This window comes from Cynara cardunculus (assembly GCF_001531365.2).
Source record: "Cynara cardunculus var. scolymus isolate 2C chromosome LG 11, CcrdV1, whole genome shotgun sequence".
Lineage (NCBI taxonomy): Eukaryota > Viridiplantae > Streptophyta > Magnoliopsida > Asterales > Asteraceae > Cynara > Cynara cardunculus.
Window position 1 is genome coordinate 8,970,059 of NC_037538.1, and position 16,418 is coordinate 8,986,476.

At 31.8% G+C, this 16,418-nt stretch overlaps 2 protein-coding genes across 3 annotated transcripts; one reads left to right on the forward strand and one right to left on the reverse strand.

Moving 5' to 3' along the window:
• Positions 1-746: 746 nt before the first annotated feature.
• LOC112521617 (heparanase-like protein 3) lies at positions 747-6,645 on the reverse strand. 2 transcript variants are annotated; one of them, XM_025130583.1, is made up of 9 exons: positions 6,255-6,645; positions 4,712-4,748; positions 3,237-3,420; positions 2,986-3,134; positions 2,447-2,677; positions 2,074-2,263; positions 1,734-1,859; positions 1,505-1,604; positions 747-1,133 (listed from the first exon to the last, which is right to left on the reverse strand). In XM_025130583.1, the coding sequence occupies exons 1-9, from the start codon at positions 6,540-6,542 to the stop codon at positions 774-776; spliced, it is 1,665 nt and encodes a 554-aa protein (XP_024986351.1). In that variant the 5' UTR covers positions 6,543-6,645; the 3' UTR covers positions 747-773. The 2 variants fall into 2 exon arrangements, with proteins under 2 accessions (XP_024986351.1, XP_024986352.1); XM_025130584.1 differs by lacking the exons at positions 3,237-3,420; positions 4,712-4,748 and having other exon boundaries at positions 6,255-6,491.
• Positions 6,646-8,875: 2,230 nt separating this feature from the next.
• Positions 8,876-9,481, forward strand: LOC112521707 (uncharacterized mitochondrial protein AtMg01250-like). The gene has a single exon (XM_025130702.1). The coding sequence runs from the start codon at positions 8,876-8,878 to the stop codon at positions 9,479-9,481; it is 606 nt and encodes a 201-aa protein (XP_024986470.1).
• Positions 9,482-16,418: the final 6,937 nt, after the last annotated feature.

Genomic DNA, 16,418 nt, shown 5'->3' on the forward strand with positions numbered 1-16,418 from the left:
GCCGTAAGTAAACCATCCAATTATCGTAATAATTTATTAAAGCCAAGTGTTTTCTTTACATAAAGTAATTATGTTTGGGTTTAATGGTAATATTGATGATCGACATAGAATGTGCTTAGATCTAGTCTTTGGATGATATAATGATTTATAAACATTGGATTCATAAACGATGAATACACACACACACACATATATATATATATATATATATATATATATATTATTAGTGGTGTACCCGTGCGATACAACGTGGGTGAATTACAATTATGAAACATTAATTTAGCCTTGAATCAGGAGTTTGTGTGGTTATTTTACAAGTCAACTAATATATAAAGTTGAAGGTTAATATAGTGTATTAACAAGATCGATTAGGAAAATAATTGCACACATGTTAAGTTTCTAAACCAATATAAAGTTGAAGGGTTAGGGAAGGGTACATGCATGATCTGAAACCCTTTTTGATATTATTGCTTCAAATTTCAGTTTACTTCAAGAGAAATAAGAACTTTGAATTTGAATTTGGGTTCAAAATAGGAAACAAACAAAGTGTCAAACAACTTTTGGAAGAACAAACATATCTTTTTCATGTAAACATGACTTACTTAAATTTGAAATTTTCACCAAACAAATGGTATATTTTAAGCATCTATACATTATGCATAATAGTTTGTACTTAAGAGATTTTTAAATCTATTGCATAAAGTGATAGTACTTTATGTTTTAAGACTTGTAATTAAGACTTTTATCTAAATGCTTATTAATGTATATTTCAATTATGTACAAGCTGGAAGGTGTATGTCAGGCATATGAACAAATACAATAGAGAAAGGAGCAACGATGATCGGGTTTGAGATGTTTACTTCTACTGGATCTAGCGAAGGGATGATCCCAGTAGAATTTACAGATAATTCTTTTCCATTTAGTAGTACCGTCTGACTGTTCAAATTTCCATCTTTTGCCGTTAGGTGATACTCTTCTCTTGTAAACTCGTTGCTAGAACTTTGAAAGGATTGTGTTCGTTGTGTTTGTTTTAGTTGGTTTGATGCCGTTATCATTGTCACGTTTTCAACTGAAAGACCAATTGCAGTTGTTGTATAACTATCAAGGTTGATCAATAACAAGGTAATCCCGTCCTGTCAATTTTAGCCATCAGATATCTATGGTTATACTTCAAAAAGAAAATGACAACTAAAAATGATTTGATGATATAAAGGTGGTAGTCGTAGAATGGATTTGATAGATTGAATAACGGGTCAATTAATAAATTCTCTTATATCTCAAAATATTAATGGGCTGATCGGGTCATGTTGACCTACTAACTCTGTTTCTATCTGATTTGTTGAATTTCATAAACAATCGATTACAAAAATTATTATATAATCAAAATATACATCATTAAAAATTATTTAAATAAACAAATAAATTTTTAATGATTTTGCATATACGTGCATGCATGTACTTATTCAGGATGGTTTTGTTGCTCTAAGAGGAAATGTATACTTACTGAATGTTTAGAGCAATGAGCGTAAGAACGAATCTTTTTTGTGCCATCGAAACTTGTCAATAGAACATGTCTTCCCATCAACCGATGCCAAAGAAGCGCACTGCATTGTACATTAATTGACAACATTAAACAACGACGAATACCAGATTCCATTAAGAAAAATATACAGTTGGATGTCATACTATCAACTTTAATGTTTACAAGGAAGTTAACATCACGAACCAAGTACCTGTAGTAATCAGGATTGGGGACAAATGTGACGGTGTTAAGAAGTCCATAGTTCCCTCCTATTAACGATTGTCTACAATACGTTTTAGTATCATATGAAGATGCCATCCCGAGTTGATCCAAATACCTGTAAGAAAAGTTTGTACGCTTAGAAGATTAATAGATACACACATATGTATCTATAGTAACTGCTTGAAAACCAGAGGACTAATTAACTATTCATATTTTATTAAAGATACATCTCATGATAGATATTCATGATGAAAATTATTCGTAATGAAAAAACCTGATATAATTTGAACATAATATATTTGTTTACTAAGTATTTGTCGAAAAAATACCAAAAGCTAAAAATGAAAGTGTTGCTGACACGATCATGACCGCTGTTATATGCACCTCCTGCTTCACCGACCCAAGCTATAGTTGAATTTCCGAATTCCTTCAAGATTTTTTGAAGATCTCTCAAGGGTTGTGATCCTCCATCCAGACATGATGGATCCAATATTTTGTTAACCAAGTCATTGTCAACCCCTAATGGATACATACATTCTTTATTATAAGCATATTTTCTCGATGTAATAAACCAACAATTATTTACAAAGTCAGAATAAATAAATATATATGTTTGTATATATTACGTGAAAGATATGTTTTAAGACATGTATTTATGTGATGTGATCATTTAAAATTGTTATTTGTAACAATTGATAATACCTGGACCAAGATTATAGATGTGTTGTGTAATCGCTTGAAGTGAACCGTTTGATTTCATTACATACTCAGTGAACCAATTTGCGTCAAAGAATCCTCCTGGTCCAAGAACAATCGGTTTAACTTCAAAACTCTTGTAGATATTTTGCACCAAGTTTTGAAGAGAAATTGTATCCGATGCATATTGATCTGCCATTATTCTTGCTCCGATTCCATTCCCACTCAATTCGTTTCCTACGATTTTCATAAAACACTTTGAATAAGATGCAGATAATTATGCAAAGACCATAAAAATCATAGGTAGAGGGTACAACTTTTGTCTTTGAGTTATTTATGATAATAACCTTTTAACATATTTTTTATATGCATCTGTCTTCTCAATATTTTAAGAAGACACTTGCCTAACAGAAGATCTGAAGATGTCTATTCCTAACACAAGAATGTTCGAAAATGTGTCCAGAGATATACACAAGTGAGCAAATTCTAACTATTTAAGTAAATACCAACTATACAGTTATTTGTTTTCAGACCGAAAGAATTACCAAGTTCCCAACCATGAATAGTGAAACCCTTGTCGACAGTGTATTTCATCAGAGCTTCAGCATTGCTCGAGTTCCATGGTCCTACGACAGAACCATCCATGCTTACGTGTCTCTGACTTAACGCATTCAACCCGAATATAACCTTTGCTCTTCAAAAATGAAGATAAAAAACAAACAAAACCTTGTTACAGAAAATTGACAATATCATAATAATAACATGTAATTAAGAAATATGATATAAATTTAATTACTTTGATTTTTGAAAGAAAATGTTGAGTTCATCCCATCTAGACAAGGGTAAGCAACCCTGGGTGAAGCCAAACAACTCTTTAGGACTCCCATTGAATTGGGGACATGGTTCTTGATTCCCAGCCATTTGGTACATCACCTTGTCTTGAAGAGTGCCTCCCAATCTAAGTTTTAAAGGAGAAAAGGCTGCAAAAAATACCATATTACCCTTTGTCTATTTATCCCTTTTACAAAAATATAAAAGGGGGCGTTTGGTTAGCAGATTCTGAAGGAATCTGATGGAATTGGAATGTTGAATTGCATTGATCAAATTTCATTCCCTCATTTTGGTTCATTCTTTTTCACGAAAAGAATCTTCAAAATCCTACAAATTCCACAAATAAAGGAATTTAACATTTCTTAGCAACTACATGGTATTTCAATGGAATGAAATTCTTTATTTTCATAATACCCAATATGACCATCGTCGACCACCTTTGATCGTCGTCGATCTAAATCACCGACGACCACCACTATCTGAACCACTACCGCTAACTACCACCATCTGAACCATCGCCAACCACTACCGATCTGAGCCACCATCGATCTAAACAACCGTCGATCACCGCCATCTGAACCACCATAGACCATCATCGATCTGAACCACTGTCGACCATCACCATCTGAACCACCGTCAACTACTACCGATCTGAATCACCACCAATCTGAACAACATCCGACCACCGCCACCTGAAGCACCACAGACCACCATCGATCTGAACCACTGTCGACCATTAGCGACTACCACCAATCTGAATCACAGTCGAACATCGTCGATCATTAACGATTTGAACAACCACCGATCTGAACCATCGCTGCCGCCGTCGATATGAACCACCGCTGACCACCTCCATCTGAACTATTGTCAACCACCACCATCTAAACTACTGCGGACCACCACCGATTTGAACCACCCCAACCACCGTTGATTTAGTAACATTGTTTGGCTTATGGTTATATTTGGGTTGTGTTTTTTGTATTGTTTTACATATGAAATAATTATTTTATTAAAATATTTTTAGTTTTTAAAAGCTTAAAATTTTCAAAAAGGGCATTTTGATCATTTACCAATATTTCATACTAATTCCAAAACTACATTCTGTAAACCAAACAGACAGATTCCAATTCCTCAACAGATTCCATTCCAATGTCTGCCAACCAAACAGGTGGTCAAATCTGACAACATTCCATTCCAATTCCTTCAAAATCAAATTCCTTTAACAGACTCTATTCAATCCAAAAACATTCTGCGAATCAAACGTTACCTAAGATTTGAATTTTTATGTAGTTTAAAGAATATTTAATTATTTATCATATGTTTAAAATGGTTTGCAATAAAGTGGAACATAGATCAAAATTACTGATCTTAAACAATAATTCATTAATGTTTATGTATATGTATAAAGCATCATTAATCTCATGGTTTTCTTGTACTAACCTTCGATTGCATTTAACAAGATTTTGTTGTTAAGATCCTGTCACCAAAATTTAGAATCAAATAAGAATAATACATATTAAAAAATAATAATAATAAAGGGTATATAACATATTATAATGTGAAAATTCATATGATCTAAATTAATTTAACGTTATAAATCAGGTTTGCTACTTAGAAGGTTGGTTTAGTTTTATTTGATCTTTTTAATCTACTGAGAGAAATAATATTCAAATAAAATATTCGTATATTTAAATCCATTGTTTTATTTTTAATCAAATTTGAAATAATAACGAGTGAAAGAACATTATCAACTATACTGTAATATATCATTTATGTTAGATAATTGAATTGAAGCTAGACGACTAATTGGATAAGATAATACAAATACAAAATATATGACAGATAAATCATTTGTATCCAAATGTTCAATGAAAATAATGAATATTTTTGAAACTTAATAAATAATTACAATTAGGGTAAGTTCAAATAAGAAGTTTAAATATCGTAAGAATGTAAAAATGGAAGGCTAATAGAATGTTTTATATGTGAATTCATGAAAAAATCTACTTTAAAATGCATATGTGAACCAACATTATAAGAGTTGGATTCACATGAAACCACTTTTTTATACCTGAAACGAAGGTAAAAAAAGCGGAACTTTCACAGTAAAAACATCGTGAAAGTTACATTCACAGCGTTTTGCCGTGGAATTTCAAGTGTAAAAAAGTAGTCTTACGAGTCTCACAAAAACAAGCCGATCTCGTGTGATTTCAAGTCAACATTATAATTTATTCATATAAATTTACAAATACAACTTTAAATGGATTTTTATATAATAATTCACATATTAACTTTTCTTTCTTATCTTTATTTTTCATAATATTTAATGTTTAACGTTTTGTTATTAGGAAAAGGTCAAAGAAGCAAAAGAGGCGACTTTTTATAAGTTGACTATCGATGTCATCTACCCCAAAACGGTGGTAGCCATATAATTATGGGTAATATTTTTCATATCATTAAAATAATTTAAAAACAATAAAATAATAAATGTAATGGAGAATATTAAGCTAATTATAAAGCCACTTTTCATATAAGTTATACTATTCTCCAAATAAAACAAGACGTCTTAATCGATAAGAATTAAATTTAATTGAAGATAATTTAAAGCCTTAAGTTCGAATATAAGCTTTAGTTGCATGTATCCAATGAATGTTGACGAGTTGCTAAGATAACAAAAATATCATAGTAACCAACCGATTTCTTTATATTTTAAAAAATTTACTGAGATCGATTGATGCTCGACATATAAAGAATATATATATATATATATTTGGCTTTAAACTGATATATATTTCTATTGGATGATCTGAAGTTCCTTTTTTTAACCATTTAAGAACCTCCGATGTTACAACAGGGTCGTCTTGCTATATAAGTATGACGTTGAGTCGTTGACGTCAAATTTGTCAATCGATTATATTAGATACAACGATGATAAAAGTATAGAGTTTTGTGTAAATAAATAAGAGTGGGTAATTGAAGTTACCAAATTGAGGAGAGAAGCAGTTCCCCAGCTACAAGTTCCATAATCACATTTCTGAGGAGGCCACCAATCCAAAGTAGCACAGATGAAATCTTGATCCACGAAACCAATGGAAGTTGTTCCATTTACATAAACCATTCCCTTCTCAAACCTAATCTTATGTGAATGTAAGTTTCTGATGATGAGCATCACCACCAGCAAACACAGACCCATTATTCCAATGAGTAAGCACATCTCAAGAACCACTGGTTTTGGTCTCCTTTTACCATTTGTGGACTTGCAAATCATCATCAACTTCTTTAAATGTAAAGAGAAAGAGAGAGAATGATGGAAGGAGAGAGAGAATGAAAGAAAGACAAGAAAATTAGTAAGATGGAGAGAGAGTATGAGAGAATGAGAGAAAGACAATAAAATTAGTAAGATATAGATATATATATATATATATATATATATAAATATATATAGAGAGAGAGAGACTTGTAAAGCTTTTCTTTATTCGATATATTTTAAGTCGACCACAATATTGATAAAGGGTTTGTATCTTTTAGTTAATGTATTTGACTCTCTTGACAATAATTAAAATCTAAAACCTCATGCAATATTAGAGATTAATTAAGGCCTTGAAAGTTGAGAGTAATTAACCACAAAACCAACCATCTCAAATTCTCACTACAACAAAAGCGGGTTTATAGGACATCCCCAATCTCTAAGCGTTCCAATAGACGTTTTATAGGACTTGATTTATATGACCAAAATTTAAAGCGTCTTAATGTGTTGTAATAAGTTTATATGACGTTTTTGGCCGTCTTAACAAGTTTTTATGACATTTTTAATATAAAATGTCGTATTAGCAACTTTATATGACACTTTTGAGAAAATGTCCTATAAACTCAATTTTTTATAGAACAATGTTTTTATATAACAATTTTTCAAATAATGTCCTCTAAAGTTGCTAATGGGACGCTTTATATCAAAAGTGTCCTAAAAAACTTATTACGGCGTCAAAAAATGTCATATAAACGTATTACAACACCTTTAGATATGACACCTTCTTTTTTTTGGTCCTATAAACTAAGTTCTATAAAGAGGTCTATTAGAATGCTTAGAAATTGAGAGTGTCATATAAATCCGATTTTGTCTTAGTGTCTAGTCTAAACTATGTATTTGAACACTATGGTATGGTGAAAATCATGTTTCTCATCCCTAAATTTCATTTATTACAAGTAAATCCTTGTAGCATGTATTTCAAGATTTGATCCTTCTCGTTCACGTCCAATACGTTTTTCTGTTAATTCAATTTTGACGGCTTTCCTCTCTTTCTTGAACCTTCCTCTTATTTTCCTACCTCCTTCAATCAAAAAAACCCCAAGACTGGCCTTTTTTTTTTCATTTATTTACTAAAATAAAGTCAATGATAAAATAATAAAATTTCCCACATGTACACTTGATGCCGAAAATTAATAGGCGTTGGAGGCGAGGGACCCAAAACAAAACGGAACCCATATCGTACGAGTTTATTTGTAACAAACGAAGTTCAAAAACAAGAACATGGTTTTACGGTGTCACATAGACCAAATCCACAATGTACTGCAAATCTAATGCTAGTTATAGAATTGGTTTGAAAACCGCTCCTAACGGGCCAAACTGTAACACCCTCATTTTCGTCATGAGTTGTGTCATGTCAATCTCATTAAATACCAATAAATAACCTAAAACACAATGGCTAATAAAGCCATGTCACAATGGAAGTCTTACAAAATTTAAATACAATTAATAACCCAACAGCGTCCACCGTGTCACGTTACAAAATATGTTCAAGCATAAAGTCTAACCATCCCAAAATCTGATACTTACTCAATGGAAATATAACTCACTAACCATGACCCTTGCCCTTGTCCACCTTTGAACTTCGTGCCTCTCAGATGCATACTAATAGTGAGTTTTATAAAGTTCAGTGAGTTCATGGTTTTCTTGCACAAATCATACATATCCCATTATGCATAATAGCAAACAAATACCCGAATAACATGTATATCTGTTTCAACACCCCTTTGAAATAAGTACAAAAAAAATTGTCCCATCGGGTAAAGGTTTTATGTCATTGGCGTTCCCTGGGTTTACGACTTATGACATGTCAAACCAAATCTAACCTGATTTACTAAACTTGTAATAAAAACTTTTTATGGCATGCTAAATATAAACAATTAGCATGCAAATCACAACATAAATTACATGCATGCATCAAACCCATAACATGTACGCTTTATTAAGTACTATAACGTCAACACTTTAGTTTGTTTGATTGCTCGTTAGTTCCATTTTCAATGTACGTAAAAGTAATATTTCATAAACATATGCATCCCAAATAATTATCATGCTCAAATAACTTATATATAAGCATGCATTACAGTAAAAGTCTCATGAAAATTCACCTGCGCGTGTAGGTCAAATAAAATCAACACTCAATTGATAACCTATAATTTCAAACCATAATATTAAACGCCTCCTTCATCATGCTTATACCCAAATCCGAATCTCCGTGTTCTTTTTCGGAGTACCGGCCCATTAGCTTGATAAATTGTTTTTATAAGATTATTGCTAAGATCTTGGCGTCTCGATTGAGCATGGTCATTGATTCGGTTGTCGTGCACGAACAATCTGCCTTCATCAAGGGAAGGAGTATTTTAGATGGACCCATTATCGTCAGCGAGATAATATCTTGGGCAAAAAAAACTAATCGCAAATCCTTGATTTTTAAAATTGACTTCGAAAAAGCTTTTGATACCTTGTCTTGGGATTTTCTGGAGGATGTTCTAAGGGGAATGCGGTTTGGCGCGAAATGGAGAGCGTGGATCAAAGGGTGCCTCAGTTCGGCATCGGTAGCGGTCCTCATCAATGGATGCCCGACTCGCGAATTCCCTCTAAGAAGGGGTGTAAGGCAAGGAGATCCCCTGGCCCCACTCCTTTTCATACTCGCTGCCGAAACTCTCAATATCATTATGTCGGAAGCCTCTCGGAAAGGTATTTTCAGTGGTATCAAACTTCCTAACTCCGGGCCTGAATTATCGATTTTGCAATTTGCTGATGATGTCTTGATCATGGGTGAATGGTCGAGATCGAATGCTACTAATTTGGTTCGGTTGTTGCGATGCTTACAATTGTCTTCAGGGTTAAAGGTGAATATGCAGAAGAGTAATATAATGGGCGTGGGGCTGACTATGATGAAGTAGTTTCTGTCGCTAGTAGATTACATTGCAGACCCGGGATTTTGCCTTTTACATACCTGGTTTGCCGATTGGTGGTCGCTCTAATAAAGCTGAATCTTGGGCGCCTCTGGTTGAAAATTTTAACAAAAAATTATCTGCCTGGAAATCCAAAATCCTTTCTCATGGTGGTCGTCTTGTCATGGTCAAATCTATTTTAGGAAGCCTGGGACTGCATTTCATCTCGCTTCTCAAGGCCCCTATTTTGATCATCAATAAACTTGAATCAATTCGCTCGAGGTTCTTCTGGGGTGATAAAGGAGGAGTGAGAAAGATTTCATGGATCAGTTGGAGTACCACAATGGCGGATAAAGATGCTGGCGGTCTGGGGATCGGTAGTCTAAGAGCTCTCAATCTAGCACTTCTCGTAAGATGGTGGTGGCGATTCAAAACTGAGCATAATCACATTTGGCGACGGGTTATCACTGCTCTACACGGAGAGGATGGAGGTTTGAATAACCTGGCCAGATGTAGCAGATTCCAGGGGATCTGGAGGAACATCTTAAAAATCCACAAGAAATTCAATAAACTCAATCTTCCTTTCGCAAACTGGTTTCTAAGAGAACAAAGGTCAAACGGGATCGACTTTTCATGGCGATGGGCTCTAGATCCTCACGTTACCTTCTCGGTCTCCTCGACGAGAGCCGCTTACGATGACCGTTCGCTAGACCAGGTTAGTTTCCGAACCTCTTGGTGGGTCAATTGGGTTCCCACAAAAATTAACATTTTAGCTTGGCGTCTGCTTCACAAAAGGCTTCCGACTAAAAATAATCTCTTAAAAAGAGGTGTAGTTTGCCTCTCCTCTTTGTGCCCTCTGTGTGAATGTACCGAAGAAGACGAGGAACACTTGTTCATAGGATGCTCGATATCACAGAAATTACTCAAGGACATGTGCATATGGTCGAAAGTGGATATAGGACAAGTGAATTCGATCGACAATCTTCTTGATGTAGCTCGGAGGTGGCTGGGACTTCCATGTGTAAAAAGGCGTTTATCGGAGTGGTGTACGGGTTCTTCTGGATTATCTGGAACTTGCGGAACCGTAAAATTTTCCTAGCTCCCTCTCTGAATTCGGCTACTTTTCTCGCAGGCCAGCTTCTGGTGTATTCTTTTTTATGGTTTAAAAATAGGGTGCCGAAAGGTATTTTGGTGAATAGTTGGATAGAGTGGTGTAATTCCTCCATGTCTTGTTTTTTGCCTGTATTCTCTCTTTGCTAGCGTCTTGCTACTCTTTTTATGATATTTCGCCTTTCTTTGCTGGTAAAAAAAAATGACTTAACCTCCTAAAATCAACCTGATATATGTACTGTGTATAATGAATCCCTATAATTATATAAACTCGTTATTTTCACTAAAGATTCTTCAACTACGTATAAACCCTTATTTACGTCACTTTCAAATTATTAAACCAGTTAATATAAATTAAACAATTCAATAAACCCTTAGGAAATAATTAATCAAATAATTTAATTGTCAAAAATAAATTAATATATTAATTAAATTTAAATTTAATTAATTAATTAATTATAACTACAAATTTCTCAATTAATAAGACCCAAAATTTATATGCAATAAGGTTCACATTTAAAATGGTTAAACCCAACAAATTTAAAAATCTCAAGCAAAACATATTTTTGAATATATTTAAAATCTAATAGATTTGAAATATTTAATTGAACCGAATAAATCTAAACCCAATCATTAAAATATACGTAACCTCTTAATTTTCAGTCAACCCTTGACAGTCATTCGTCACCTCCCAGGCTCCCATTGACCGTGGAAAAACGTAATTTTTCCTTTTTACGTTTTTTCCCGTTTTCCACCATTTTTTAACCCTTTTTAATGATTCTTTTTGTAAAATAACCCATCATAATATAACACGATCTTAAGCTTAAAATCATAATGTAATGAACTAAAATCCCTCCCAAAAACGAGTATAAAGTATCGTTTTAATTAAAGTTTTTTTTAAACTAAACTTTCTGATCAAAATGAAAATCTTCCGGTTATCCACAAATCTCAAACTTAACATGAACATGAAACATGAATTACTAAATATACTCATGAAATTAAGTTCAAGAATAAGTTTACAAAAACTACCTTAAAATAACGAAATGCTGAAAGCTTATCTTACTTCCACCCGATGTCTCTGCCTCTCTCGTTCCAAATTCAATTTGTCAAAATGAGTTTGGTTCTACACCTTTCAACGTATTTATAGCCCAAAATTCTTATAAAACGGAAGGGATTTAATTATCATTAATCCTCATTAGATTGATATGATTATCCATAAATAATCACTAAATTCAACGGTTACAATTTATTCAAAATTTCAAAAGTTTGCCTGATTGACAAAAAGCCCCCTCTAGCTTTGACTAGATACAATACAACCATTGGTTTCTCACTTGTTAGACTTAGCAACTATTCACCTTATTCTTTCCCTTTTTCCATTTTTGGCCCAAACAAATCCACCATATTTTTCTTTTCTTTTCTTTTCTTTTCTTTTCTCTTCATAATCATTTATTTACCCCATTTTTGGGGTGTCACACAAACCGACAATTAATCTGTGAAAATAAAAATTGGAACGAAACAAATTAAACTAAAAAACTAATCACTTTATTATCTTTAATTTGACATTCATTTTGATATATTTGTATCCATTATCATGTGGTTCTTCGCTCTTACATAGGATGTAAATATGTATATAGATATATAGATATAGTTCCATGTTAAATTCTCATCATAACTTGTTTTCTTTGTTCATTTATTGAACTAAATCATATATTTGTTATGTCATTTTCAATATTTTGTCTTGCAACATTATGCGACCAAACTGAAGATTGCACTTTAATATAATAAATGTTTTATGCAATTCGTCAAACATTACAAAAAGAAGCTGATAAAAGAAATAAAGTATATACCTTTTACAAATCAGTTATTCGTATCATCATGATAAATAACAGTTGTTCTTGTTCTAATCGATAATTATTAAATTTTGGCATGGAATGGTTGCATATTTGTGACAAAAAGTTGTCTAGGATGAATGGTTTTTTGTATTTATCTATTTGTATGTATCTTATCGTTACAGATAATAACAATGGATAAGATAGTAATTGTTCAGTTTTTAAGGAAAGATGTTTAAAAAATTTGAGACACAAACAATAACATGACTTTTTTCTTGACATAATTTAATACCGAATTCTATTTTCTATTTTCCAGAAAACCAAAAAAAACCCATTTAAATGCATCTCCAAGTGCTATTTTTGTATCAAATGTGTAATTTTTCGCATAGACGAACAAATTTTTATTTTTAATCAACAATACTATTTCTCACCAAACAAAATATTGTTAGTAACCACAAAGGTGATGCTTAATTAGTTTGAGCTCCAAAGGTCAAAATTACCAGGAGGTCTCAGATTTAAATTCAAAGAGGAATAAAAATCTTCTTGTGGCCAACGGATGTTTAAATGCGGTGACTCTGGGCTATCTGCAAAGCAGGTGGTCGTTCTGGGATTAGTCGGCTCGCATAGCGGGTTGGATATCCAGGTTAATCACCAAACAAAATATCGTTAGTATATATATATTTTTTATATAATTTAACTAATTGAATATTTAGTGTTATTTTTCCCTTTTATATAACTCAAAAAAATTCATTAATTACATTTAAAACTCTCATATATAATCATATTAGCTAAAACATATTTTTCTAACTAATAATGACGAATAGAAAAATGAGTTTCACTATTTAGAGCAACATCATTATAACGTTTAAGGATGATTATAAATAGGTAAGTCGCTATAAATTTATGATAAATAATGATGTCTTGATAGAATTTGAGAACTTATATATAAATGCCCACCATCCTATATTTATGGTAACACCATTATTTGATAAAGCTACAATAAAAAAATGTAATATATATATATATATATATATATATATATATATATATATATAAAGAGAGAAGTTTTACTTTGCAAACCACATTATTTGTACAAACTGTACAAAACTCATTCAACCAATCATAATTTTTTATTTTGTTCATTTTTTGTAATTATGAAAGATTGATTAATCATTGTTATTATAAAGGGTGTTAATCATGGATATATCATCTTTATTATTTTAATTCTAGAGAAATACATGAAACAGTTTCATTAAAATTGCATTAAGTATTATATGAAACAATTTCATAACCATATATGAAACAACTTCATCAAAAAAAAGTATTATATGAAACAATTTCACACGATTAAACATTTTCATTCAAAAATTTCATAAGATTAAATAATGAAATCGTCGGATGAGGGTAGTTTGCACGGTTTGTACAAATTGGGTGATTTGCATTTGATCGCTCTTATATATATATATATATATATATATATRTRTGTGTGTGTGTGTGTGTGGGGGGGGGTGTTATTATACAACCACTTACATTTGTACAACCAATACAAGTAAATCTCAACCGTTTATTTAATTTGATAAATATGTAATTTTATAGAAGTTTTGATTGTTTTTTAATATAAAGTATTGATCATAATTAATGAACTTTATTAATCTTCCATAAATATTTAAATCATAATAAATGAACTCTCATTATTTCCATAAATATTCAATTTATTAGGTTGCATTGGTTGTACAAATGCGATGGGTTGCATTTGAAACAAACTCTTTCTCTATACACACACACGCTGTCTCTAGGAAATGCCCATTCTCCACTTTTTTTTCTCGAAATAATGGCTACGTGTTGGCACTCAATTAGTAGCGTTGGCACGTCACTTGGCTCCCTTTGCCTATAGACCTATTATTTAGCCTTGTTGACTCTGTAGTAATACGGTCAGCTAAGCCTTTTTCGGTCTGATGCTGTATGAAATGAACTTATAATCATACCAGATCGTATCCTTCAAGTCGCACGTTGCTTATACGAATCAAACGATCTGCGGCTGCCAATACATCTTGCGGTAACAAATTTATTAGCATTTGTGTTATTTTTAGGTATTTCTATATATATATATATATATATATATATATATATATATATACGGTATATTTCTTTTACAACCTTGTGTATTTGTACAACCCTTGCAACCCAATTAATTGAGATATTTATAGAAATAATGAGAGTTCATTTATTATGATTTGAATATTTATGGAATATGAATAGAGTTTATTAATTATGATTAATACTTTATATTAGGAAACAATCAAAACTTCTATGAAATAACATATTCATCAAATGAAATGGACGGTTGAGATTGGGTTGTATTGGTTGCACAAATGTCAAGTGTTGTATAATAACCAACATCTCTCTCTCTCTCTCTCTCTCTCTCTATATATATATATATATAGTTGGGTTCACGTGAGACAAATGATTTTTCGTGAGACCCGTAATACCAATTTATGTTCATTGATCAACTTTATAAACTAATGATCTTATGGTCTAAAGTTATACAGTGGCAATTTTGTGATTATGAATATTCAGATTGCAGATCTAATCTAAGGATTGAGAATTGGTTTTACGGATCTCACGAAAAACCTTTAATCTCATATGATCCCAAGTCTATATATATATCATAATTGAAATTGTGTATTTCATTTCTTGGAAGTAATAACGTGAAAGATATACCTCGTGGACTTGTATCCCTTAGTGGGGTTACCATTATCCGTTCTTTAATGATGAGTGTCTTTGTGTTTTCATCGAATAGTAGATATTATGGTTATGTCATGTATATATATATATATATATATAATTTTATTATTAATTAAGAGTGAATAATTAATGTAATTATTTATTAAAAAACTAAAATTTATATCTGAACACAATAAAAATTACAATAATTTTAAAAAAATCATAAATATTTGTACATGAGTGATTGAATATTCTAAATTGCTATGATTCTATCAACTACAATCCTTCACAAAGAAAATTTAATATGTGAAATTATCACCATCACACAAATTAATGTTCTAGAAAAAATTTGGTGTTTTTTTATATGTTTTAAAAACAAATTTATTGTTTAGACTCGAACATGGGTCTTTTTTATACAAGGAAACGGAACCACTCAACCAACCAATCTATATTAATTAATATTGGGAAATATTTCAATAGATTTATTTTCATATAGTCACATTATGTCATCACCCAGAAAAATTTCAAGGTCCACCTCTGCTCCCAAGTCGACCCCATTTACGCATACTATCCGAAGATTTAACTCATATTTCTACTTAAAACATTTGACTGGGGCTCTTTGAAAGCAAAAAACTAAACTTAAAATGCATTTGATTTGGACATTTTGAAATCAAAATCTTCATATTTTTTCTTATTAACATGGATATCCAATCCGTTATGCGAGTCAACTAATTCTAAGACGACCTCACGCTTTGCGGGTAGCCCGAAGTCACTGCATTTGAACTTCCGCATTTGTAATTTAAGAGTCTTTATGAATAATCATTAGTGTTTTATAAGAGAGTACGGATTATGATTTTAAGTAATTTCTTAAATAAATGTAGTTTAAGACTTGAACCATTGACTTTTGTAATATTTGATGTATCATATAAACACACTATTATTTTTAAAGGACTAAGGGGCCGTTAACCAAACACTTATCTAGTAAGCACTTATTGGTAAAATTTAACACTATTATTTATTAATCGGGTAAGATTTTAGTCCACTAAAACATTATCGTATGCAATAATTTACCCGGTAAGCACTTACCATGGTAAAAGTCATCGTCTTCACTTACCGGATAAGACTTTTGATCATTGTCTTGCTCTTAATAGATAAGATTTTTTATCCATACATATTCATCCTGTAAGATAATATGACTTGATGTTCATTTACCCGAATAAACGTTTGATAAACAACTCTTTATTATTGGGATTAGTTTTATACCTACATATAGAGATGGCCAA

Bases quoted from the DNA above. Each gene is read 5' to 3' on its own strand.
- LOC112521617 (XM_025130583.1), bottom strand. From the start codon at position 6,542: ATGATGATTTGCAAGTCCACAAATGGTAAAAGGAGACCAAAACCAGTG. The intron at 1,860-2,073 runs GTATTTTTTCGA...CTTTTCTTACAG, and splicing joins ACTTTCATTTTTAGCTTTTG to GTATTTGGATCAACTCGGGA. The intron at 1,134-1,504 runs GTAAGTATACAT...TAAAATTGACAG, and splicing joins CTCATTGCTCTAAACATTCA to GACGGGATTACCTTGTTATT.
- LOC112521707 (XM_025130702.1), top strand. From the start codon at position 8,876: ATGGTCATTGATTCGGTTGTCGTGCACGAACAATCTGCCTTCATCAAG.